At 38.1% G+C, this 26,866-nt stretch overlaps 3 protein-coding genes across 6 annotated transcripts in view; 1 reads left to right on the top strand and 2 right to left on the bottom strand.

The window, feature by feature from the left end:
- Positions 1 to 9,993, bottom strand: part of LOC110064487 (phosphatidylinositol 3-kinase regulatory subunit alpha-like) — a 29,240-nt gene extending 19,247 nt beyond the window's left edge. For 3 of the 4 annotated variants that reach the window (XM_020771541.2, XM_089286857.1, XM_089286858.1), the window contains exons 1-7: positions 9,547 to 9,993; positions 8,385 to 8,447; positions 7,900 to 7,947; positions 6,230 to 6,345; positions 4,821 to 5,036; positions 3,812 to 3,854; positions 1,317 to 1,523 (exon numbers count right to left, since the gene is read on the bottom strand). In XM_020771541.2, the coding sequence (XP_020627200.2) occupies positions 1,317 to 1,523; positions 3,812 to 3,854; positions 4,821 to 5,036; positions 6,230 to 6,345; positions 7,900 to 7,947; positions 8,385 to 8,447; positions 9,547 to 9,850 (997 nt within the window). In that variant the 5' untranslated portion in view covers positions 9,851 to 9,993. The remainder of the gene's footprint in view (positions 1 to 1,316; positions 1,524 to 3,811; positions 3,855 to 4,820; positions 5,037 to 6,229; positions 6,346 to 7,899; positions 7,948 to 8,384; positions 8,448 to 9,546) is intronic. The other variant, XM_020771542.2, reaches the window with a different exon arrangement.
- Positions 9,994 to 10,048: 55 nt separating this feature from the next.
- LOC110064492 (cytochrome c oxidase assembly factor 7B-like) lies at positions 10,049 to 14,536 on the top strand. The gene is made up of 3 exons (XM_020771545.2): positions 10,049 to 10,243; positions 12,023 to 12,163; positions 13,962 to 14,536. The coding sequence occupies exons 1-3, from the start codon at positions 10,132 to 10,134 to the stop codon at positions 14,378 to 14,380; spliced, it is 672 nt and encodes a 223-aa protein (XP_020627204.2). The 5' UTR covers positions 10,049 to 10,131; the 3' UTR covers positions 14,381 to 14,536.
- Positions 14,537 to 14,839: 303 nt separating this feature from the next.
- On the bottom strand, positions 14,840 to 26,593 carry LOC110064545 (uncharacterized). Its single transcript, XM_020771607.2, has 6 exons — positions 26,117 to 26,593; positions 24,611 to 24,755; positions 23,611 to 23,907; positions 20,056 to 20,301; positions 18,404 to 18,655; positions 14,840 to 16,612 (listed from the first exon to the last, which is right to left on the bottom strand). Exons 1-6 carry the CDS (start codon positions 26,255 to 26,257, stop codon positions 16,485 to 16,487), a joined length of 1,209 nt encoding a protein of 402 aa, XP_020627266.2. The 5' UTR covers positions 26,258 to 26,593; the 3' UTR covers positions 14,840 to 16,484.
- Between the last annotated feature and the right edge of the window lie 273 nt (positions 26,594 to 26,866).

Raw genomic sequence — 26,866 nt, 5'->3', positions numbered from 1 at the left:
TGTAAGGTTTCACGGTAAGACCATAAGAAGGATCTTATGTCTGTAGTGTAAACATCCTGACATAATGACATAATAGCAACATAGTTGATGTTCACATTACCAACATAAGGCCTAATTCACACTAGCGACATAACGACATATCGACATAACAACGACGTTACGTCATTATGTTTGCAGTGTGAACATCCTGACATGACGACATGAACATAAAGACACTGGGATTGATGCTTATCCTATATTGTATGACAAAAAAATGAAGGAATCTAAAGACCAAAAGAAAATGCTCCATTGTTCAGCTGGCCTTATGTCGTTATGTCGTTTTGTCGCTAGTGTGAACTAGGCTTAAGCGATTATGCCGTCACATTATTTTGTTTTAGAAAACAGTCCTAACAAAATACGTGCGCTGATTGGTTAAAAATCGTGTTTCTATTTAACAATTAGATTATGAGCTCGAGATTTCTATCGCGTGATAGTTGGTGAGGGCGCATAATATCGCATAGAGATCGAGAGCGAATAATCTAATTGTTTAAGTATAAATCTACTAGTCGTTCAAAACTTTATCTAAATCCTCTTCACAGACTCTTCGAAAACGCCAAGAGGCGGCCGTCATTTCGTTAACAAGCGCACACTGCAACGCTACTCACTATCTATCACAGAGTAGATGGTGAGTAGCGTAGCCAATCAGAGACCGCCATTCGTGATAGAACGCTAGTAGATTTATACTAAAACTCGATAGAAACACAGAACTACCACGAGCTGTCGACGTTATGACGGCGCGAGCAAAGAGAATTTACATTTTGATAATCGAAGTTATCAAGTTGTTTTCCTTTTTCTCGCCGCGGAAAGCGACGTGAAAGAACACGTGAAAGTTTGGGAGAACTCGAAAAAGTTGCGGAAACACTCGCCTGCGGCTTGTGTTCCCACAGCATTTCTCGTTCTCCCAAACTTCCACTCGTGTTTCTATAACTAGATAGAAACACATTACACGTTTTCTATTTCTTAAATATCGTTATGTCGTTAGGTCGTTATGTAACTAGTGTGAACTAGGCCTAACACTAACCCAACGGCTTGTGTGTCACGCTTTTGTTCTTACCGCATTTTGACACCATCTGTAAGCTACATTGCATAACAGACACACGGCAACATGGAATCCATTTGTTTCAAATTTCTTCAATGTAGTGTGGATGGGGGTTACAGAAGACGTCAAAACGTGGTTGTCTGTCTGTCTGTCTGTCTGTCTGCTGTCTGTCTGTCTCTGTCTTAGTTATATTGACAATTAATAAATTATTCAACTTATAAGTGTGATCTGATCTTACCATCTGCATCGCTTTCTCTTCGCACTCTAACTCTTCTCCTCGGACACACAGCAATAGTGTCAAACATGCACTTTCTATGGCATTGATAGCCACACTCTGAACACAGAACCCCTTGACGATGCAGTCCCCAAAGACACTTGCCGCACTTATCACACCAATGCAGAGAGGTAAAAGTCTGCTCTTTAAATAAATGACCTCCTTTGGAACCTGTTAGAACCAATCCAAAAATTACAATAAAAAATACTTAACATTACATTTATTTAACATTCTCCAAATGGATCCACACCTTATCAATTAAATTTACCCTGATTTTGAATCTCTGGAATCCTGATTTTTCGAACTTCCAAGGAAAACGAAAATTAGTTTGGAAAATTGGGTAGTTCAAGAAATCAAGTAAGATAACACTGTTAGATTGTGCAGAGGGAAACAACCTTTGTTTTGAGTTATCAACTGAAGAGGTTTCTTTTTTTCTTTTGTTTGTTTTTATCAATTTGTTGTTTCAGTCCAGGAGAGGAGGAAACTGAATAAACACTACAAAGTAATAAAATAACGACCGCTGTTTCTTCATCCTTACTTTAGGAGATTTATTTAACTAAATGGTCATTAAGCAGTGGCGGATCTAGGGGAAGAAGAAGGACGAGGAAGAAGAAATCACAGAAGGACGAAAAGCCGGCAGGGCAAGCAAAACAACAAATCTCCTTTTTGTCAGGTATAAAATGCCAAACGATTATTTTATACATGGCGTCCTCGCGCTGAAGGAATTGCATGGAAACTACGGCGGAGCTTTGTAAGTTTTGTAAACAGCCGCTGTTCATCCTTAGCAAAAGCAAAAGAAACAAAGAAAAAGGAATAAGATCCTTTGTACCGGCCAGATTTGAACAGTGACCTCAAGACGGTAGAGCAACACTGCACTCCTGTGTCCTACAAAGTGAGCTGCTGTTGAAGCGTCGCCGGAAGACTTGATGCAATTATTAACTGTTTAACAACTATGCGTGGAGACGCTTTACAAAATTGTCAGTTACTAACTAAAAATACTTTAATCCAAAAACAAAATGAACAGTTTTAAAGTCAATGATGCAGAGATGATGTCTGTCAAATTTCAGATCTATAGCTTTAATACTCAAGGTAGAAAAAATAATTTGTTAAATTACAGAGATTGTGTGGGAACGCTATTACAGAGAATGTATGGGCACGTTCACATTATTGCAAATTTCTCGGCTACAAAAAATTCAATCCAAAAATAAAATAGACGATGATGCAGAGATGATGTCTGTTAAATTTCAGACCTATAACTTTAATACTCAAGCTAGACAAAATGATTTGTTGAATTACAGAGCTTGTATGGGAACGCTATTACAGAGAATGTATGGGCACGTTCACATTATCGCAAACTTCTCGGCTATAAAAATTCAATCCAAAAATAAAATAGATAATGATGCAGAGATGATGTCTGTTAATTTCAGATCTATAGCTTTAATACCCAAACTAGAAAAAGTATTTGTTAAATTACAGAGCATGTATGGGAACGCCATTACAGAGAATGTATGGGCACGTTCACATAATTGCAAATTTCTCGGCTATAAATGATTCAATCCCCCAAAAAATGATACTTATAATAACAGTCATATAGGAATACTTTTCATCAAATATCTGAAGAAAAAGTCTAATATTGCAGCTATACAAATTATTTAATTAATTAATTTTATTTATTAATACAATGTATCTTGTTTGTGTAATAAAATTGTAGTCAAAATAAGTCATGCATCATTACCAATAACAGAAAAAAAAATTAATCCATTCATTTAATGGAAATTTGATTTCATTCTCCTTCTATCCTTGAAATGAACTGATACAATGTGACATTCAAAAAGCAATTCAGTTCAAAACTTGAATGTTGATTTTCAATGTTACTGTAAGTAGTTTATTTGGTTCACCTACAGATTGCAAAGATGTCACTGAGAATTGAAACAGGCAGAAATTTCAAGTTACTATTGGTGGGTATGGTCAAGGAAAAGGCTTCAAATTAAAATCTTTCCAATTTTCAACATTCACAAGCAGAAATTAATAAAAATGCATGCAAATGTTAGGTACCAGGCATCTGGCTTAAATGACCAGAATTTACATGGCTAATTAAATTATTACATGCATCACTGTGATAATAATAATGTTATTGCATTGGTAAATAAAGCAATCTGTCTATGGTGAAAGAACACAATAAAAAACATTCATAATCAAGGCTGCCCGGGCAACTGTTTCTACAGAGTAGGAACTAAAACTGAAAATCTTGAGCACACCATTAGATGAATTTCTTCATCAGAGTGAGTTTGGAACACACGAGGCAACAAACATGATTGTGTGCGATAGCAAAGTGGGGTACCATCCCCACAATCACTACTCTTCAAAGTTTTTCCAGAAAAACTGTACTTTTACAATCTATGAGTTAACTGTAATGCAACACATGAGTTACATACACTGTACATTCAAAAGAAACTGACCTCTTTTGGCTGCCTGAAGTCCACTAAATACTTCTGAATTTCTCTGTAAATAAAAGGGAAGGACAGTCACTGACATTTAAAAATATGATACATGGATAAATGTGCAAGTGAAAACTAGGAAATAACTACTTGACATAATACTGTGAGTCACAAAGTTGTAATATTGTAAAATACGACTAAATACTGGTAGTTTGTTAATATTAATAGCAATTTTTTTTGGTTGTTATTTTTCTACTTTCACACAACATCAGTTTCACTTGAATGTCAGAAAATGAGTTTTGAAGCTAAAAATTTCTTGACTGAGTAAAATAAATAACCATTATTTTTATTTATTCTAATAATTATAATAATTCTGAATAATAATTTGTTATCAGAAATGAGATTCTGTATTTGATAGTATTACAGACCTCCACTTGATTTAAGTAAAATAATAATATGTATCAAAAAATTACTCGATTCTGATTGGCTGAGGGCAGTACAGTTCAAGTGTAACACCAGTGCAAACAGTGTAACACCACTGCAAATTACACATCATAATTCTGGATTATGATTGGCTGAAAGACAATAGGAAATTTTTAAAGCCAATGATATCACTTAAAATGATGACAAAAACTTTGTGCACAAACTTTGAAAGTTTTCTTGAATGAGAAAATATGGCTTCAAGAAAGATCTTCCGGCACTTCCTCCACGCAATTTTTTTTTTTTTTCACATTTATGTCATTAATAAGTAATCATACGGTTTTTCTTGTTCAATTCGGAATTAATTTGCACTTGTGAGTTTTTCAAAAAGCTGAAGTTGCATTCGCCGAACCGGCTCGTGAAATTTCAGCTTTTTGAAAAACTCACAAGTGCAAATTAATTCCAAATTGATCTCAAAACCATATGATTACCTATACTTATTGTAGAGCTATTGTGAGTGATGTTGATTGGCTAGGTCTAGCTGTAATTCTACAGTATACTGTGCTCTGTGCATTATTTTGTAGCACAGAGTGGGTCAATCAGTATTTACCATTGGAGAATCTCCATGGAAAAGTTCTTTAACAGCAAACAAAAGGGACTGCTTGTGAAAAGCATCTGTAATATTCATCTCACTAAGTTTTGTGTCTGTCAGTTGACGTAACTCGGGTCCGGTAATCTCATTTTCTCTGAACATCTCAGCATATTGGTAGTTTCTGGTTGCAGCAAGCCACATCAAAACATCATTAACTTCCCACTCGTCAAGATTCTGAAAGCAAATTTTTGAACATGTATTAGAGATTGAAAAGAATCACATTGTTCTAGAAAGGATGAAGGGTGATTATTAGAGTTAATCCTCCATACAGACAAGTACAGTTGTAACACAGATAACTTGTTACATTCCATATAAGTGTCCCAAGGACTTTTGTCCACAATTGTAGTTGCTAAATTTATGCTATGCAAGGTAGACTTCCACTATGAATGTCATGCCCGACAAGATTCACAAACTTAAGTCACCTTTTCTAACCTCAGCCACAAACAGATTCCAGTGCCAGAGCACGCCACAGTGCGCCAGAGAGCGCCATTGTGGGAATCCTGCGTTACAATCAGAGATGGCCCCCAGAAAAATGAAAAAAGGGCCAATTTGGCCCTCTCCTTTTAACAGGACTGCAGGCTTACATTGTAACACAGGCATAACATTTTAAAAGCCATCCCAGGGCTCGAAATTGTGATCGATACGGTCGTCAATACAACTAACATTTTGTCCTTGGCGACCAAAAATTCTGGTTTAGTCGCCATAATACGGCATAATGGCAACTACATTTCTCTGTGTTGACGATCAATAACGGTTCTTTCGTCACACATTATGTCCTTCTAGAAAATCATATTGAAAGATCTTTGCTTCTAAAACATTCAACATAAGGAAAGAAGTCAATCTGTCCTTTTGCTTTGCTGTGTTGATTCTTTCATATCGGAAAACTTCCAAATGGCTGACCGTGTCTGAGATCGCCCTATAATGCATTGCAAACCCTTGATCATTGACTACGTCATGTATACCTAAGGATTGTTCTCTTGTAATGCACGGATCCTTCATACTAGTATCTGATTCAAAAGAAACTTTATTGAGTAGAAACACTTCAAAAAGCACTTAATGAATTTTATCATAGATCCTAATCAACTGCTTTATTTTCCTTGGTACCCTGATGCATTTTTTCCTTCTGTACAGGTAGCTTTCAATTTATTGGCCCCTAAAAGTGGTCTTCAGGGGACACTTTGGCCCTCAAGTAAAATTTCCTGGCTGAAACTGCTAAATTTATGCTATGCAGGGTAGATGTCCACTATGAATGTCGTACCTCACAAGATTCACAAACTTAAGTCACCTTTTCTAACCTCAGCAACATATAGATTCTACACTCTGTGTGTTTTTTGTGCTTCTTTAAATTTAATGTACGGTGCACTTACTGTGACAAGTTTTATATATTCATCTTCCTCCACATCCTGGTCTTTGCTTTTGTGAATCTTGCAAGGAAACTTCACTAATTCCACAACACACTGAGGATGCCATGCCAAATCACACACTGCATAAAAAGTGGTAACAACTAACTAAAAATTTATCACAATCATTATATATACATACATAGTAACACATGCCTATATTATATATACAGTTTACCACCTAGTCCTGAGATTTCCTGGACTTTCTGCTGACTTGACCGTGAACATTCAGAGAAAAAAAATTAATATGTCATACCCAGCATCTTTGTTCCCCTCAACAAGAGGTCAGGAAGCTAGCGACCCTGGAAAGATTTGATTTGAAGTCTGAAAGTATCAGACTTCTGGTTTAATTGCGCATATCTAGCTGACAAACACGTGGCTCAGTCAAGACGCTGGTGTTTTACTTCTGCTCATTTCCATCGTTTTTAAAACCAATTAAACTCTAGCCTGCAACGGAATTTTCGAGAGGTCACTCATTTTGTCAAGCCAGCATGAACAGTAAGGAAACAAGACTTGAGGTAAGAGATTGTGTAAAGAAACAATTTTTTAGTATATTACTCAAGGTTCCACAAAAAGGAAGTTTCTTGCTTGCCCTTTTGGGGTACAAATGTAGCTGTAAACTAAGGTCTACTAGCCCAGAAGTTACTCTCAGTAGCCCTAAAAAAATTCACCTCTTACAGTTCTGTTACTTGAATTTCCTCAAGAAACTCCCAGGACAGAATTCAGCAACCAAACTGGAAAATCAGCTAGCACTGGGCTATAGAACACACCTTTCTTTGACTGCTGTTACTGACCAATCGTAAATGCAGGGGAGGATCCAGGATTTTTCTTAGGAGGGGGTGCACCACTAAGGAATGGCATAACTGACTAATGAGGCAAACAAATTTAAAAGCGAATACAAAGAGAAGACTTCATCTCAGGGGGGAGGGTGCGCAGCCCCTGCACCCTTGCCCTAGATCCATGCCTGAAATGGCCGATTCACTTGAAGTAAAAAAGTACTCAGAACTCCAGGAGTTTCATTAAGGGCCATGCACTGAGCAGATTGACCAGCTGCGATTACAATTTTGCCTGTCTGGTTTGTCCATCTATTGGAAAGTTTTTCTTACCTAACAAAGTTCAGTTCAAATCGTTTTGCCCACCTGTGAGAACCAGTTGCTGAAATCATTTAATTTAATGAAACCCCTTGAACTCTACATAACTACAAGTATCAGTAAACTCTCTCTAAGATTGACACATTTGGACACAGCTCTAGCTGTCCATTTTAGAGAGCTGTCTGCCCAAAAGAATTTGTTTATATCAGAGAAAAATTAAAAGATAATGACACTTAGCCAGGACCAGTGAAACAGTCATGACTTTCAGATCATGGAGGTGTCTAGTATGCTCAGGGCTGTGACCTAGAAGCACCTGTGTACCACAGGCAACTTACTTTTGCCTTTGAGTGACTGGAAAAACCGACTTTTTTCATATCATTAAGCTTATTGTGCTGGGCACCCAGGATTTCATGGTAAGGAACCTAAGGACCCTGACAATGTTATTAGTAGTGGTGTGCATTTTGAGAGAGTTGACTGTGACTTCATTTTTACATAATTATAAAAGGGTTGCTCATAAGGTTTAATTAGCATAGTACAAAAACCTACTTGAACATCTGTAAGCTGGACTTCCAACTCCCCATATGAAATCTTCACCTGAAGATCAAAGCAAACCAAAGACTCAGTAAAACACTGCAGGATAATTTGCCTCTATATGTATGCATAGTAATTAAAGGCAGTTTGGCTGGGAAATCAGGGAAGGTGCTAAAATCTCTGTACTTTTCCTGAGAGACAGTGGCACCTCTAGATAAGACAAACTTAACAACAGAACAAGCTGTCACCATAGCCCTGACTTACCAGTGTTTAGAACACATGAGTAAACATGAAGTGAATGTCTTGAGTGAAAGAGAGAGGGGAGGGGGGGGGATAGAGAAGGAAGTAAGGAGGGAAGGGGAGAGTCAATAGAGAGGGAAATGAAGAAGACAAGGGACGGTGAGAGGGGAAAGAGTTTATGAAACTGGGAAAGTGAAAAAAGAAAGCAAAAACCAGACTACATTACATGTAGCTGCATTTAAATATTTATTTGAACTTACACTGGCAACACCAAACCGGTCTCATTGCCGTGGTCTCAGACAGGGAATGGCCTCCACTCTCATCTGTAAATTAAAGAAATACTGCAAAATTTTCAAACTGCAGAAAGCAGAGTTTAGGGAAAAGGTTAATAAAAGTATTTATTACGTTTCCTGGAAACGTCGGAACTTTGTATCATTAGCTTTTACTTGCAAAGTTATCAAGCAATTACTTTGGTTTTGGTTTCACTTAAGTTTGAGATTGGTTGAGTGTAAATAATTTATGTTTTGTTTTGGTTTTACAACATTCAGTTGAAAACCACTCAACAGTGTATGTATCATAACCTGATTGTAAATAACAGTATTACTATTTTCAATTTTTAAAGATAAACTTAAGACCTGTTTGTAGTTAGCACAGCTAATATTTAAATTTGTACTATTTTTCATTTGCATAGATTAACTTTGGACACACAGCTTCATTGTAAATTGTTAGATTTATGAATTCTGTGCCTAATAAAGTGTTTGATTTGATTTGAAGGCATACGAAAAAGAATCAAATGACAAGGAAACTTATTTGAATGCATTCTCGTGAGCAAATAATACTGTATTATTTAAGCAATCCTTTGAGATCACGGGGTATATATACATCTTTATACTTAAAAGTTGTAATTTCATAAGTCTGAGGATGATGCAGTGTAAGCGTATGGCAGCATATGTAAATGCTATTGTTAGTTTTGGTATTATGTTACCGACATTTCACATTGTATTCATTTGTGCACAACATACAAGGAAATAAACAAGGTTATTTCATACAAACAAACATTGTTGCAATATATATAGTATGCACATTAAATTAAAATTTCCACTGTTTGAATTGCTTATCTCATACTTTCCTTCAAAACCAAGCACTCAAACGCATCCACTCGACATCGAAAAACTGTGCGAAGCAGACGGCTACTGAATTGAGTGTAATCTTATTAAATTCATAAGGAAGCTATGGCCGAGTAATTCCACTGTACTCTTTCTGCAGATCTCGCCACAAAAAGTCGCGGATAGTGTAGAAAAAGCAGCTGAGATTTCTCTCTTAAGGGCCAACTACGAAGAAAAGATGTTATTTCAGCTAGTTCCGGTGAAAACAAAACACAATAAACACGGTTATAGAGACAACAACAAGAATCACACTGACCGTTTGACTCCTGCCTTGCTGGTGCGTTGCTTCCCCCGGTCAACCTTCTCCGTGGAGGTCTCGGAGGCGGAGTGGGAGGTTTCGCTGGTTCAGGAAGCTCTTCTACATCACCAATGTACTCCACATATGTACCAGGAAACTCTCCAACGTCTTTTGTACGAGTGTTTTCTCCAGTTAACCAGCCCGACATATCCATGACTGGTTTCGCCACAATCATAATATCACCTTCTTGAATAGCGATGTCCCGTTCATCCCGCGGTTCAAAGTTATAAAGAACGCGGAACTGAGCCCAGCCCGAATCCATGGTTAGCACAGGAGACAGAGGCCCCGATTAGAGAGAGCAGACTTTGGTTTTCACCCCATATTTCGAGCAGGAAACATGCCTGGAAGGCTCCGTAGACAACTACAAGAGAAGGAATAGCCACCACTCCGTGACGTCACCTACGTTGACAGCCCTAGCCGGCAATAAATTAGTCAGTGGACAGCTTGTAAAATGCATGCACGTAGCTCTCCGAGGAACGCCTGACAGTTTTCCTTCTTGGATTTATGACATAATAAATCGAGAAGTACTTTCTTGTCGACGTGATGCCGTTTGGTTCATTTAACGCGGAAAAAGCAGCTGAGGTTGCTGAAGAGTTTTCCCAGCAGATGGGTGAAATTTACAAACACGAGTGTTACGGTCAAAGGAAGAGGGAATGTATGCTTTTGAAAGTTAATATGAAACTTCTAGAAAAAAGTCGTAAGAAAATAAGCGCGCGGATTGGTTAAAAATGGTGTTTCTATTTAACAATTAGATTATGAGCTCGAGATTTCTATCGCGTGATAGCTGACGAGGGCGCATAATATCGCATAGAAATCGAGAGCGAATGATCCAATTGTTTTAGTATAAATCTACTATTCGTTCAATACTTTATCTAAATCCTCTTCATAGACACCTCGAAAACGCGAATAAGCGGCCGTCATTTTGTTAACAAGGGCGTACTGCTACACTACTCGCTATCTATCACAGAATAGATAGTAGCGTAGCCAATCAGAGGACAGCATTCATGATAGAACACTAGTAGATTTATACTACAACTCGATAGAAACACAGAACTAGCACAAGCTGTTGAAGTAATGATGGCGCGAGCAAAGAGAATTTACATTTTGATAATCAAAGTTAACAAGTTGTTTTCCTTTTTTCATCACGGTGTTTTCTAAAAGAAATAGAAAACATGTTCTCTGTGTTTCTATCGAGTTATAGAAATATTCATGCAAGTTTGGGAGAACTCAAAAAAGCTGTGGAAACACTTGCTTGTGGCTCGTGTTCCCACAGCATTTCTCATTCCCCCAAACTTCCACTTGTGTTTCTATAGATCGTTTTCATGTGATGTCATCAAATTCCAAAATCCAAAACTAAAGAGCCACGAAAATTGTTATCCTCATAAGGCATAAGGGGATCTAAATTTACATCGGTTTACAACTTTTCAGCTCAATAGCGTGCTTGGTTTGGAAACCAGCGCTGTTTGAAGTTCAGAGCTATGGCGGTGTGTGACATACCGCTTCGATCGCGTTCGTGCAAAAATACACACTTATCTACTGATTTTTAGCCTTTTTAGGAGTTAAAGTGTTAGGAAAAGTGCTTGTGTAAATGGTTGTTGTTTCAGTTCAGATAATCAGTCGCCTAGATTTCCAAAGTAAGTTCCAGATGTTTGCACTATTTTCCAGCCGCCATGTTGGTGGAGCACAGAGAGTAAAACCAACATGGCGGCTCCACACTGGGCTCTGTAAATTTGCGCAAAACATTTCAACGAATATTTGAAGTTTGGGAAAACGCAGAGACCCAGAACTTGGAGAAGTGTCTTCTTTACCTGTTTCCTACAATTATGAAAATTTCTTGACTTATCCTCTGAATAGTTTTCGATTTATTTTTTCGTTGCGTGAAAGTGAAAACCATCTATAACTTGACAGAAACATGGTACATGTTTTGTATTTCTTAAAGATGAGTGCTGATGGAGTTCCTGAAGCCCTGAAGTAGTTTGACAGTGGATGCACTGGTCAACGTTATTTGTTTATTCACATAAAATTTGGCTATCTATTCCTCTCACTAAACAATTTAATTGATCAGTTTTCTTCATAATGGCCTGGTTCTATTTTACATCCACTGCCCCAACCCCTATGACTTATGCCAAAATTATACCCCACCTCCAACAAAAAATAAAATCAAAATTTATGTACAGTATTACAGTCAGATTTCAAGATTATTTTGTGATCATGATTGTCCTTTTAACAATTACACTATGAGCCTGGCTGGCTACTAGTATCTTACTAATAGTTTGCATGCAGTGCCCATTTTCAATTGTTGATCCAAAAGAGGCAGTTGGTGCAGCAGGGGGGGAATGGGGTAAGAAAAGCCACGCTCTTGTCTCACCCTAGTCCTTTCTCCTTTTGTAACCATCACCTTACCTAATGAGTAATATTATTCTGTCTGTCGTAGCTTGCCACATCTTAGCAGAGTTTTACATGACAGTGGAGAATGACGTTGCCAAAGCAATGGAACTATATGAGAACAACTGTAAAGAGCTCAATGTTTATGACAGTTGCTTGGCATTGGGAAACATATTTCTCACCAGTAAAAGTAAGGAGCCAGTAAGGGTACCTTATTGTGTGGAGGTGTGGTGGCCTCATGGTAGTGTGCTCAACTACAGTACGAGCAATCCAGGTTTGAGTCCTGGCCGTGGGCATTGTGTTCTGTTCTTGGGCAACACACCTTATTCTCACAGTGTCTCTCTCCACCCCGGTGTATAAAATAACTACTCATAAATTTAATGCTGGGGGCAACCCTGTGATGGACTAGCATCCCATCTAGGGGGAAGTAGAAATATTCCTAGTTGCTGCGTGCCACAGAAACTGTGATAAGCTCCAGCCTCATACACAGACTTTACCAAAGGGTGCCTTATTCCGAGGGGCAGGGATCCACACAAGAAAAGGTCAGGAATGCTTGTCGTCACACTAAGTGGATGGGGTGCAAATCACAAATTTTGGTCTTGCTTAGGGTGTTCAGGGAGAAACTGTAGATGAAACACCACTCTTTTTAGCCATCAAGGTATCTTTTGAGGTGCATTCAAAGACATAATAAAAAAATGCTGTCATATCTCTTTTATGGGTCAAATAAAACGATTTATTAGTCATGCCTAAATTGTTCCCCTTTAAGGGTTTAATTCAACTTTTGCGACTAGCATCCCTTATTATTTTTTCTGGATCAAGATCAGTGATCACTTTGATCACAGTAGATGTGTCAAAGGAACCATTGAATCCACTCTGGGCAACAACTGATTGGTCCTTTGATGTGAAATGATGTGAATGATCTTGGATTGTTGATCTTGTTCAGTATCATCACAAAGAAATTCACACTAAGTGGAAAATAGGCACGAGTTTGTTTAGTGTTTGTGAATTAGTTACAAAGAACATGAGAGTGAGAAGATACAGATCATTTTTGAACCAGGATTAAGAAAATGGGTAATGATTGTACAAAAAAAATGCATGCCCTCTCAGAGGATAAGTGTTAAACTAGCTACTGTTCAAACACGGCCACAGCCAGAAAAAAAGTATGACTGAGGCAATATCCATGAAAGAATTATGACTTACATGTAGGCAATGTCCAGGTTTAAATTCTCTTGAAAATTTGACATGACATTTCTCATGTTGCAAATTACCGCTATCGCACGCCAAAACTGAACAAGAGTGGGGAAGGCAAAAATTAGATTTTCATTTCCATAATCATCATCGACATTGTCAAACCAATTTTCAAATCCATCAAATCTCCACCATGAAAGGTGTTTGGTAAGCTAGCATGTCAAGTATCTACTTGTTTTCCTAGTATTAAAATGCACATTATTTTTATTATTTGTTCTTTTTGAAGACATTGTTGATCATGGCAGTCATACACACAACTTAAGCAGTTGTGAAATTAAAGCTGAAAAAAATTCAAGCTTGAATGGGATTCAAACCCATGACCTCTGTGATACCAGTGCAGTGCTCTACCAACTGAGCTATCAAGCCAACTGGGAGCTGGTCACATTGTGAGTTCATAATATACTTGTAGATGGTGAAGAATACAAGTGAAAATACATGAAAGATCATATATTTGAACTGCAGAGAAAGAAATGAAGACAAAAATTAATTTTAATTATTGATTATCACAGTTATACCCACAACTTATGCAAATGTGAAAATAAAGCCTGAAAAGAAAATCAGGCTTGAACACGATTCCAACCGATGAATTTTTTTCAGGCTTTAATTCCACAACTGCTTAATAAGTTGATGTGTGTATAACTGCACTGATCAATAATGTCTGCACATCTTTCTTTGCAGTTCAAATATTTCTTCTTTCATACATTCACTTGTATTTGTTGTTGTTGTTGTTGTTTTTTCAGAACATAAAGATCCCGAGAAAGCAATGAGTTTGTTTCATGAAGCATGTGAGAAAAATCAAGCTGGAGCTTGCAACAATGCTGGACTTGTCTATCAAAATGGAGTAACTGGATCGACAATAGAAAAAGACATATCCAAGGCTGTTCAACTGTTTCAAAAAGCATGCGACTATGGACATAAAAATGGGTGCTTCAACCTAAGTGCAATATATCTCATGGGGAAAGATGGCATTCCAAAGGATATGAAAAGAGCATATGAACTGTCTTTGAAAAGCTGTGAAATGATGCACCCATGGGGTTGTGCTAATGTCAGTCGAATGTATGCTATAGGTGACGGTGTAGAGAAGAATACACAAGAAGCCGAGAAATATAAAAGACTTGCAAAAAAGTACTCTGGGCAGGTCGGTGACACAAGAATGTGAACAAGGAATTCTTTTCTCATAATGAGCAGTAAAAGAAAGAAGAGAATTTTATTAGTGTTTCATGTTACATGATGGTAATATAGATCATAAATCAGATATTGCTGCACCTCACCTGTTATTGTTTACAATAAAATCCTAGTGTGGTATTTTTGTTTACTTAGAGGTTGTCTTCTATTGCGATCAACCCTTTCTGGTTGAATTAATTGGGTTGGTTGGGTGTTTTTGTGCTCTATTAAGGGAAAACCGTTTTCGGTTGGTTTGGTTGATCAATGTGCGTGATTGTAGCTTGTGTAAGGACTATTCCCAGGAGTTACCACATTTCAACCGAAAATGGTTGGAAAAGTAGTGTTCTATTGAGAAACATCAACGGTATCAACCCAAACTGGTTGTGGTTGAAATCGTTAATCCCAGTGGAACATAAACGCAACCTTATAAATAGTTAGTAACTTTTATAACAGCTTGAGAGATAATAAGGCAAATTTTATTCTGAGCTTGATCTTCTGTTTACAATATGTGCTTACAAAAAATATCCAAACCTGTCCCAACGTAGATCACTGGAAATAAATAAAAAGCAATTCCCACAGTTGAGTGGGTGTGAGTAAAACCAAATTACACCATTCAGTGGGAGTGGTATGAATATTTTCTACAACAACTCAAATACCGTAGAACTTCCACTAACAGACCCCTCCTGTATTTGGACGTGGGTCAAGGCCCCAGCTACATACAAACACTACATTTTTAACCTCCAACAGGACGAGACCTCACCTAAACAGATTTTTTTTTTTTCTGGGGTCAAGGGTGTTCACCCATGGAGGTTTAACTGAATTATCTTGCAAAGCATTACACCTCATTTTATTTGCCATGAATGTCCTTTAAAACCTATCTACGGGTGCTAACTAACTTACAATTTTAATTTAATTCATTAAGTGGTCTATGCCCTAGGGAGGGACTCCTTTGCAAAAAGGACAGGGATGCTCATGAATCGGGAATTTTGAAAAGAACTCCTAAGAGGTACCAAGGCCCTGTTTTGTGGGTGTGACTTAAAATACTTTTCACTCCTAAGAGGTACCAATTCTACAGCAACCCATTAACTAATAAAACACTTTCCTAATTTTTCGTAGCAATAAAGCAATTGCTTGAAAGATCTTCTACTCATAAATACCCTTAAACGTACCACGAAAGTGATAGGCTGAACACCCTAGGAGGTACCTTAAATGCTTTTTGAACCTTTTAATTTAAAGGTACAAGGTGCCCCCCCCCCCCCCCCACCCCAGGGTCTATGCATCTACAGGAAGTAATATTAATATCAATCCATGTGTGAGTGGGCCTACTTTGTTGAGAAAGGTACCAATCTATTTACAAGAGAGGTAGTTATACACACCGGTTAGTACACCAGTCTAAATGTTTTAAAATTCAAAAATCCCAGCGGAGACTCCCAATCTATACTGAGGTACATGCTCAGCTCAACAAAATTTGGATAAAACCTCTGAAAAGTACCAATAAGTAAATCATTCTTGGGGAGGAAGTGGCTTAGTAGGGGAGGAGGGGCACGGCAAGGCTATCCTAAGAGGCATCGGAAATTACAGATTGAATTAGTTACTGCAAGTAAATTATATAATATTACAAAGTGGAAGTACAACACCTATTGGGAATTTCCTACTGAGCATCGGCTTAGAAAATAAACTGGGACAACATCACGCAAAGAAAAACTTCACTGGCCATGGTATGGTAGGGTGAAACCCGTGATCTCTAGATTACATCACTGTTGCCCTACTAACAGCGAAGAGAACAAATGGCAGAAAGTCAGAGGTTACACAACTAACAAAGAGAGCTACACTTTAACCGGTGTATGTGACAACTGTGAAAATGTGATAAAGAATGCAATATTTAGTGGTACCAAAGCACCATTTTCAATACATAAAAATGAATGTGACAACGAGTGTGCCCACATTCACAGTCTCCAAACAAGATGCCTGTGGCAATTGTTTGTGAAAATAATTATGCTATCTTGAATAAAACTTCTCTCAATCATCCAAGGTTCACCAATTTTATAAAAGTCAATGTTTAAAATTCATTTCTCTTTGCAGAGACATGCAATCTTGAGCTAAACTTCATCTATAAGAAAACATTTTAATGTCACTGGCAGTGGAAGCTCCTCTATGTCATTCCAATGGCAGGCAAACTGTTTTCTCAAGTGAACTTTACAAATCCGTGTTAGTGGCTGAGGCATTTCTAGAATAAGACAATAAAATATATTATTAACATACCGGTATTAATCAGCAGACACGTCAGCCCTGAGGAGCTTTGAAGGTAATAATAATAAGATAAAGGCTTGCAGAAAGCATTTCGATATGAAAATACCCAAAATAAAAACAACATACTTTCAACATCTTCCAGATGTCATTATCAGAAGTTTCAAATGCAAATGTCGGGGTTTGTGCTCAAACATTTAAGCACAAACTCTGACCTTTCCATTTTTTAACTTGACAACATTTGACATCTTTTAGATGTTGAAACTTTAATCTTTGGATGATGCTGTGGATCAGCCAAAGCTTAGACTTTGATTTAACAGTAGTTTCAGGCCTCATTTTATTTTGAACTTTTGCAATGTCAAAACATTGCCGCTATTACTTGAAATCACATATTTTCATGAAAATAAATTGACAGAGAACAACTTTTTCACATAACCACTGGTTGCTATTCAAAGCTACATGTAACTGCATGCTGCAGGCCCACCTTTATTTTTGTAGACCCCAAAAAGGTACAGCAAACAACATACCAGAACTGGTATTGTAAGTATTAATTGAAAATAATATAGTGATAGCTTTCCAGTATGCGATGGAGCCCTCAGGGCAAGGGGAAGAGGGGTCACCCGAGGAACTCCTGGAGAAGGGGTGAAGAGTCTGAAATAAGGAAGTGGGGCCACACCTGGAACACACTAGAAAGGCTTGCCCAGGACCGAAGCTGATGGAGAACTGAAGTGATCAATGGCCTATGCTCCAGCCAGAGCTAAGAGACAAATCATCGTCATCCAGTATTGTTTGTAATGTGGTTTGTATATTAACACAGCACACTGTAAACTGAATTCTAAGGATTCTAACAATGGACTCTGGTGGGAAGGTAAGTGAAAGTGATCAAAACAAAACAAAACAGCTGCTTACCCAGTGTGTACAAAATGTTCTGTCTGATAGACTGGGGCCTGGGGAAGATCTAGGGGGTTCAGGGAATTCAGTCGACCCCCCTAAATTAAATAAATGAGGCATGCATTACAACACACTAACTTGGGCCCCTCGGAATGCCGGAAATCCCATTTCTGAGCAGGGCTGTCAATAAGGGCCGTAACCCGTAACACTTGTCATGGCTGACTATGTTTGATGGACCCTTGATGTTACAGGTGAACTTGCCTGTAGTTGATACAATTCACCCATAAAGTAACAAGTTTGTTACAAGTGTGAAGATCAAAGCTACAGGTGAACTAAAACTTAATGACAACCCTGCTGAGGACCTCAATTTTAAAAATTTTCCACGAGAGTTCGGCTCCCAGACCACACCTTCCCCTATCCCAGAGTACCACCTTCCTTGCAACCTGCAACCATAAGGTCTCCTGATCTAACCCCAGGGCACAATAGTGTGTGAGAAAAACATTTTCCCCTTATTTCGTTCCACTCAGCCAATCCATGGCAAATTAGCCTTAGTTGTATTGACAAACCTGTTGGTCCTCAATCGCTAATTAAATCTAACTAGAATAAAAAGGCGCTATTTTTTGAGTAAAAAGAACTATTAAAACTAAACATGTGAAATGAAACTACAGTCGAACTCCTATTAAATGGCAACCTCAGGGAAATGGACTGTGGCCACTTAAAAGGGGTTGGCTGCTTAATAGAGGTAGAAACAATAGAAAAGCCATCATTGGGACTTTGATTGCTGGCCGCCTGATAGGGGTGGCTGCTCAGTAGGTGGCTGCTTAATAGGTGTTCAACTGTATCATTATTATTGTACTCATTGCCGCCATACTCTTCTTACCAAGAGCAATCTCCAGCAACTCTAAGCAGTAACTCTGGCCACTTCGTCTCGCTATGTCAAGCGGCATGTCATCATCACGTCCAAGGAGTGTTGGTGATGCCCCATACTGGAGCAGAATAGTCGTTAACTGGACTGCAATGTCATAGGCATGATCAGCTCTAAGGGTCATATGAAGAGGTGTATCCCGTAATAGATCTGTGCCATTGACTTTACTGCCAACATCCAGAAGCATAGCCACAGCCTTCACATTTCCTGAAGCAAGTGTTACAACAAACTCCATCAGTACAGTTGAACTTCGATTATCCGTACCTCAATTATCCGGATTTCTCAATTATCCAGACTTTTTCTCTAGTCCCATTTTTGTCATGAATATTTATTAGTCATGATCAAGATCCATACCAATATTCTTTTTGAAACTAATAGCATTGAAAAGTGCAGTCAAAAGTGAGTTTGTTTTGCTTTTAAAGAGCAAAAGCAGCGCTCGCACGCATCATAACTAATGAGGAACACTCGAATGAGTTCTGATTGGCTCAGAGTTGAGTGATTCAAGATGTGCAGGAGACCATATTGTTTTCCAAACGATTTGTAAAAGTGTTGTCTCACGATTAAATGTTGCTTCATTTAAACAGTTTTGTCCTTCATTAATATTCATATTTTCAATTATCTGGACTATTTTGTCTAGTCCCAATGAGTACGGATAATCAAGGTTCAACTGTAAGATCAATTTTTTCACTCACAGACATAGATGTAGGGATTTTAGCTCGTAAACATTTAGCAATCTTTCTTGGACAATTCTTACCAAGGCAGAAAACCGCTATGCAGTTAACCCTATGTGAAACACCAAACTGTGAGACAAGACCAGACCACCACACCAGGAACCGCAAGTCCTACTCTTTGCAACAAGTGTGTGGGTTCGTTAATGGAGACAGGGCATACAGTTAACAGTCCTTATCCAAGAAGGCTTGAACTTCCATCCATTTGCAGATGTAATAACAAAGGCAGTATATTCTTTTCTCAGTTATTTTCAGGCCCTGTTAGTGTTGATCCAATCTTGGGCTCAAACCATCAACCTCCCACACAGCAGTCTGGCACTCTACAATTACCAATTAAGCTAAACAGGCCGCAGTTCTCAATAATTACCAAATGCCAATTTCATAAAGGAAACGAGCAGCACTAAATGCTTGCATGATGCATAGTAACCCCAGTTAATGGATATTATAGCTTTCACTGTCAGTGTTGGTTAAGTGTAGATTCAAGTCTAGTGGCTGCTCTTAGACCAATGCACACCCTCACTGAGAACTTTCCAATCCACATAGAATAATCAAGTGGTCAGGAGAATTTCAATCTATTCCCCCTAGAAGGGATGTTAGTCCATCGCAGGGTTATTATCCCCAGCATAAACTTTGTCAGTATTGTTTGAGCAACTGGGTGGAGAGAGACACTGTGCTCCAGTGTCTTTCTCTTGACAGAACACAACATAATTTTATGTCAGACCCTGGTAAGGGCTTGAATTCAGAAGACTTGATTCAGAGTCCAGGGGGTTTTCAACAGCCAAAATTTTTAACTCTGTAGGAAAGCATTAATCATTTTAAGGAAGAGCTCTAATAAAAACTAAGGTTATGGTGGAGGTGATTGAAGACAGCATACAGTACCTTGAATACAAGCTTCATGTAGGGGTGTTCTCTTCTGATTACTGGTTGCATGCGGGTCTGCCCCGCGGAGAAGAAGTTCCAATATTATGTCGTCATATCCTCTGTAGGCAGCCTCGTGTAGAGGAGTGTGCTTGCCAGCATTGACACTGTTCACATTAGCCCCAGCCCTGATAAGTAATTTGACGCAATCCAGATGTCCCTGCCGAACAGCAATGTGAAGAGGTGACCAGGGAGCACCACCGGAATCTAATAAATACGTTAAGAAGTCCAGTTAATTGTTGCCTTTGTTTTCTTCCACTTCATTTCATCATTAAAAGTTCTAAAGGCACCTCAAATATTTTCTTGTTTACTTTTTTTTAAGTCACACAGGGCTTCTGAAACTTCGCACAGACCTGGAGCTGTAAAATCCCACCAAATTCACAAAAACACGCAATGCCACAAAATTTGCTAGAAATCTTACCAAAGACAGGTCTCTTGGCTGTTGGGGCTGTTTACTTGCTGTAAAATTGCAAATTCGATCAGTTTTGCACTGATTTGCTGAACGTCTTTAACTAATTAAAATAGATGTAATGGCAATTTTGCCAATTTTTGTCGGAAAATGATGCCTGTTAGCCTATGTAATAAAGCAGCATCAGAAACACTGACTACTTATAAGTGTCACCTCTGTAAAACCAGTGATTTTGCAGAAAAATTTGAGCAACTTGTTTGCACTATCGTAGGTGTTTGTATTTGTTTGACATGAGGTTCTTTTTAACAGAGGTCATCATCAATTTTGCTCTTTTAACAAATTAAAATTCGCTCAAGAAAATTATGTGCCAATGGCAAGGCTTTTAACATTGTGGCCACAGTGAGTGCCCAGTTTTTCGCAACATTAATCTAAGAACGCCTGGTAGTTTTGAGATGATATGTTGTTCCCTCATTGCAGTGACAAAGTTTCATGATAAATTTGCAAGTTTATGGCAAGTACAGTGTAAACAGCCCCAACAGCCAAGATACATGAAAGTTTCAAATATGTTGTACCGCATCCATGTATTTGGTACGATTTCTAGTGATTTTCGCAGTATTTTGCGTGTTTTTGTGAATTTCACAGGATTTCGCCAATTTCCATGAAATTTGTGGCTCCATGACCGTGCAACATACACTGTAGTTATAAGTTAATAAAGATGGTGAATTTTAAGCTCGGTAATGAAATGTGAAGGTGAATTAATCAACATGACACGAGCATGGGACAAAGAAAAATTCTGAGTCCCTGAGAGGAATCAAACCTGTCATATATGAACTCAGTTAAATGACCTTGCTCTCCATGAGTTCTCGTAGCTCAGTGGATAGAGCACCTGCCTGGTGTTCGGGAGGTCATGGGTTTGATTCCTGTCGGGGACTCAGAATTTTTCTTTGTCCCATGCTCGTGCCATGTTGATTAATTCATCTTCACATTTCATTACTGAGCTTAAAATTCACCATCTTTATTAACTTATCACTACTCACGATGACTTCAATAGTGTTGATCCTTGCAGTATGCAGGACACCTGTCATATATGAACTCAGTTAAATGACGTTGCTCTCCATGAGTTCTCGTAGCTCAGTGGATAGAGCACCCGCCCGGTGTTCGGGAGGTCATGGGTTCGATTCCTGTCAGGGACTCAGAATTTTTCTTTGGCCCATGATCGTGTCATGTTGATTAATTCACCGTTACATACACTGTAGTTGTTTTCTCCTATAAATTATGTCCGCAACACACTTTGTAAAATTCACTGCTCAAAGGTATTCAGAGCGATGCTTTTTCGGAAAAATATAGGGGCTCACTACTGACAGTGATTCACTGTACATAACTTTGAGTATCTCAGCTATGTGAAGGTTTGGCAAAAAAAATTTGCTTTTAAAATTATTTAAGTTCACAAAGTGGAATCACTGTACAGGATGTTTAATATGATCAATTTTAATGAAACAAGGGGCAGTTGAACCTATATCGTTGCGAGGTTTATTGTACTCTTGAGTATGTACATAGAGAGGCAGGCATTAAAGGTTGATTTCCATTCTTTTCTAAACAGATTAATCTAAGATCTCTCGGATCATGGTGCGTCAAAGGAACCGAAGAATCCAATCTGGGTGAGGATTCTTCAGTTCCTTTGATGCACCATGATCTGAGTGATCTTGGATTGATCTGTTTAGTAAAGAAAAGCAAAATCCGTTTTCAGATTGAAGAATCCAATCTTGGATTTTCTAAAAGAAACGCACCCTAGGTACGCTGCAATCACTATTACTAACAATGATTTCTGAAAATAATTTCAGCAATCATTGTAATCAATATATAAGGGGGCTGAATAGGTTTTCGGATCAACGGATTTGGCCTTAAAAAGTGCACGGATTGTGGATTTTTTGCGCTAAATCAAGCGGATTTGCAGATTTTCAAAACACAGTGGATCGTGGATCAGCTGTGAATTTTGGCGCCAATTCCGGATTGTACCTGTCTTGATGTTTGGGTCTTGAAATTTGGATCAAACATCTTTCTTCAGCCTTGGTTGGTGTGTTGTATACATTTATGAGTTCATCCAAATTATTTCTTTTTTCGAACGAAGCTCATTTAACTCAGGTGTGTGACTGTTATTGGAATTGTATTGTGTTATAGTCATCAAGCATGTTGTCTTCTTTACTATTTGTGAGAAAATAAAAATGGCATTCCTATTTACCAGTTTACCTTTGAATTTTTACACTTTTGTTTCTGTATGTGGTTGTGCTTTCAGATTTGAACAAAAATATTGGCGGATCGACAGATTTGGTGAAAAAAGGGCACGGATCTGCGGATTTTCAAACCCCAATTCACACCCCTCATATATAGAAACAACTCTGCAGCAATTGTAGTTCAATTGTAGCAAATGTTGCAAATTACAATTCATGATCAATCACTGAGATAGACTTCAGTCATAACGATCAAAGTGATCATTGTGGTCATATGAAAACCGCTCTCCAGAGATGAACCATTTGCCAGAATGCAGTGTGTTGTTTGATAGAGGCCCTCTCTCAACTGGTGTTTTTTAATTCTGATGAAATCATGGCAATCATATGGAATTATGGAAACTGGCAGTTGCAATAATTGCTCAACTTGTTTAGGAAAGATTGATCATTAGACAATGATCATTAACAATGGCATGTTTAGAACGCAAAAATAGCAAAATGGCAAATTGGTACAGACTACAGTTAGCCTGAATAGTGCTCAGGTTAGCTTAAATATCACAGACTTGACAGTGGTTAATTCTAGACAACTATACTTTACATTCAAGACTCTTATTAGTAGTGCCATTTCACCATTTTGCCATTTTGTGTTTAAATACACCCTCATAACAATGATCATAATAAATTATTATGGAAATCAGCCTTAAGAGAATAAATTATCCCACCCAAGAGCACAACATGACTAAATAATAATTATAATTATAATAATAATAATAATAATAATAATTAAAATTTATAGTAAGAGCACAATTTTCCATGACGTACATGATCAATAATGTATCTTGACCTACACGATACCAAATGCATACATGTAGGAGTACTCACACTGAACTGGATTATTTACTGGTGCCGCTGAATCTATTAACACTTGAACCAGCTCCGTATAACCTGCTTTACACGCTTCATGCAGAGCATGCCAATTTCCTTGTGAAGTCACAGATGCCCCTGCCTGGAGCAAAACCTTTACAACTTCAACATATCTTCCTTTAGTTGCCCACATTAGTGGTGATCGTCCAAATCTATCCACATCGTCTAAAGGGGAACCAGCTTCTATGAGAATTTTTACGACATCAGCATGGCCACTTGACGCAGCTACATGGATGGGGAGCTTTCTGCGTGGTTCTAAAATAATGCAACATAATATTAAATTAAGTTTACGTGACGATATTTAACTAAATTATGAGCTTGAGATTTGGGTGTTTTCACAATTTATAACATAACATAACATAACATAACACAACAAATAATGTTTTATTCAAGATATAATTATAACAAAAACAAAATTCATCTTGAAATGGTAGAAACAGAGGTTGGCCCTATGACATTTCACCTTAAAAAAAAGGATTAGAATTAAAAATATCTATTTATCTATTTATCTATATACAATAAAATATTCATTAAAATAGCTACAAGACTAAGTTAAAAAGACGCTGTAACTCAGTGACTAACAGAATTGTGACATCCCAATGCTATCATTCTAGTGGTCAGGGTAAATTAAATCCTTAATATCAAACATTTAATATTCTTATTGGGTGGAGGGTTGTTTGCCTCAAAGGTAGGGTGGCCATTGAGTTGAGCCAACTTAAAACCCAAATTAATAAAAACACTTTTGTTGGTTTGCTTTGCTTTGCCTCCATAAAGATGTAACGAACATGCCTGACACCAAGAGGGCCACAGTTTCGTTTTGTCAGTGTGATCAGCTTCTTCTATATGCTATCTACTCAGTAAGAGTGGGGTAGAAGGATTAACTCCCAATCACAACAATTTTTCCCTAGCTTTGACATCATGAGGACCACACAAACTGTAATCATATTAGCAAAGTTACCTTTTATGTTCACATCCGCTCCAGTCTCAATTAAAAACTTTACAAATTCCAGGTAGCCATTTCTTGCTGCAAGATGTAATCCTGTTTCTCCCCGAGTCCATGTGACATTAGGATCCAACTTCTTAACATTGAAAATGGTCCTTGCCTAGCAAGAGTGAAAATTCCAGGTTATGGTAAGTTTATGTTATGGAGGTGTGATGGCCTTAAGGTTAACTGTTGGACTCTGGGTCAAGTGGTCCATGTTCTAGCCCTGGCCGGGGTCATTGTGTTGTGTTCTTGGGCAAGACACTTTACTCTCACAGTGCCTCTCTCCACCCAGGTGTATAAATGGGACAAATTTGAAGCTGGAGAGTAACCCTGTGGTGGACTAGCATCTCATCCAGGGGGAAGCAGAAATACTCCTAGTCACTTAGCGCTACTGACAGAAATTAGGATAAGCCCCGGCTGTATGGGCCACTTGGCATGATGCACTGCAGTCTCTACCTTAAGTTTATGTCTCCTCTAATCCCGAATATCAGACTAGCTGGCTGGCTTCGTGATCCAGCAATTTATACTTGTTTTCATAGCATGAGTATAGCAAGAAGTAGACAAATGCTTCTCTTCCCCTAGATGGGATGCTAACCCATCCACTGATTTGTCACTTGAGACATTCACTCAGAAGGTCCTAACTGTTTAACCACTACCTGGCTGGAGACTGAGGCACTGCACTGAGAGAGTGAAATGTCTCCTTTTCCAAGACAACACCACTGAATGAATGTGGTAGCTCTGCACAAACCCATGCCATGCGTCTCATAGCTGGTTATCGTGAGTGAATAATCATGACCAAGAAAAAACAGTCAAAGCAAAGATCTGTGAGTTATACCATGTGCTGTACAGCATCTGTTAAATCTCTGTAAGTCTCTTACATGAGGAAAGAATCAAGCCCTCGCTACGCCTTTTGATAACAGACAATCCTTGAAGTTCAAAACCTAACAATTAAGCTTTTGGCTTCTATCAGTCATAATAATAATTTATTATTACAACAACAACCAATGAACCTGGTAAAAAAGAACAAAATGGATCGAAATCTACCAATCACATGTCAATGTGACCCTCTGAACCCCTTGAAGTTTCCTGAGAGATCTGAGGAGCAGACTGATTGCAGCAAAACATGAAACCTTTGATATTTGGGCAAACTTGACACCTGTTATTGAAAGGTGCAGTAAAGATTGCTTGCTTTGGCTAGTCTCGTGTAAAATTTAAAGCTAAAATTATTACTAGCAACTTTGTTTTCTTTTCTTCAAATGTCAATTAAACTTACAGTTACCTGAACAGATGCTGTTTTTAATGTTTTAACTCTGACTTTACCTTGAGCTCCAGTCAAATTTGTTAACAATTATATTTTTTATATATATATTGAAATCTTTCAATTATTATACGTCAATTTCTTTAGTTCCTTTAGGTTTAACGAGCTTAAGCCTTCAGCTAAATCTCAGCATTAATTAAGCTTATAAATCTTAAGCTCACTTCATCAAGATTTCCCTCTCTAATAGCTGCCAGAAATTCTACAACCCCAGTTTCTCTTGGGTTCGCCAGCACAACGTTGAGAGATCGTTGAGGCCTAGGTCGATCGAAAAATGGATCAAAACCATTTCCTTCCTCCTCCATGTATTCCAAAATAATGCTGAGTCAATTCAACAGCAAGAATAAGTGATAAACAGTACAAAACAACCTTGTGTGGCCACGAAAATGCAAGTTGACTTCAAGCTGTTACATGTAGTGAAGTGGGCTCAAGTCATCATACCCATATTAGGAAACAATTTTTCCGGCTTGAATTTGTTATTCCTTAGTCATTCTAATGTCTTGGCATTGTGTGTCATAAGTCCGTTCCTTTTATATGATCTAAAAATATACGGCTGACTTCACCTTCGCCACACCAAACGACAGAAACAGAGGAAGTTAGAGCAGTACTATACTTCTAATTTTAGCGACTTCTTATTCAACTCTTTCCCAGCCTCTCTGTTACCTTCCTCTTTTGGGGAAAAGGAGAGAGCCTGAGAACGAGGTTGTGCGATACAGTTCTACTCTTTTTGAAGTCTGACAAAATAGGTTCTTGTATCTTGGGGTAGTTAACTGTTGGAAATTTAGGCTAAGTAGGTTCTTATTAGGTTCTTAATATCTATGAAGGCGATGTAGTTGTTGATTACCAAAAAATAAATGAGCTTGGGTTTGAGGTGGTCCTTAAATGTCTTAAATACACAGTCTTTATTTACAACT

Source organism: Orbicella faveolata, unplaced genomic scaffold (assembly GCF_042242905.1).
Source record: "Orbicella faveolata isolate gen_17 unplaced genomic scaffold, um_ofav_v1 contig_14, whole genome shotgun sequence".
NCBI lineage: Eukaryota > Metazoa > Cnidaria > Anthozoa > Scleractinia > Merulinidae > Orbicella > Orbicella faveolata.
This window is presented reverse-complemented; position numbering and strand designations above follow the sequence as displayed.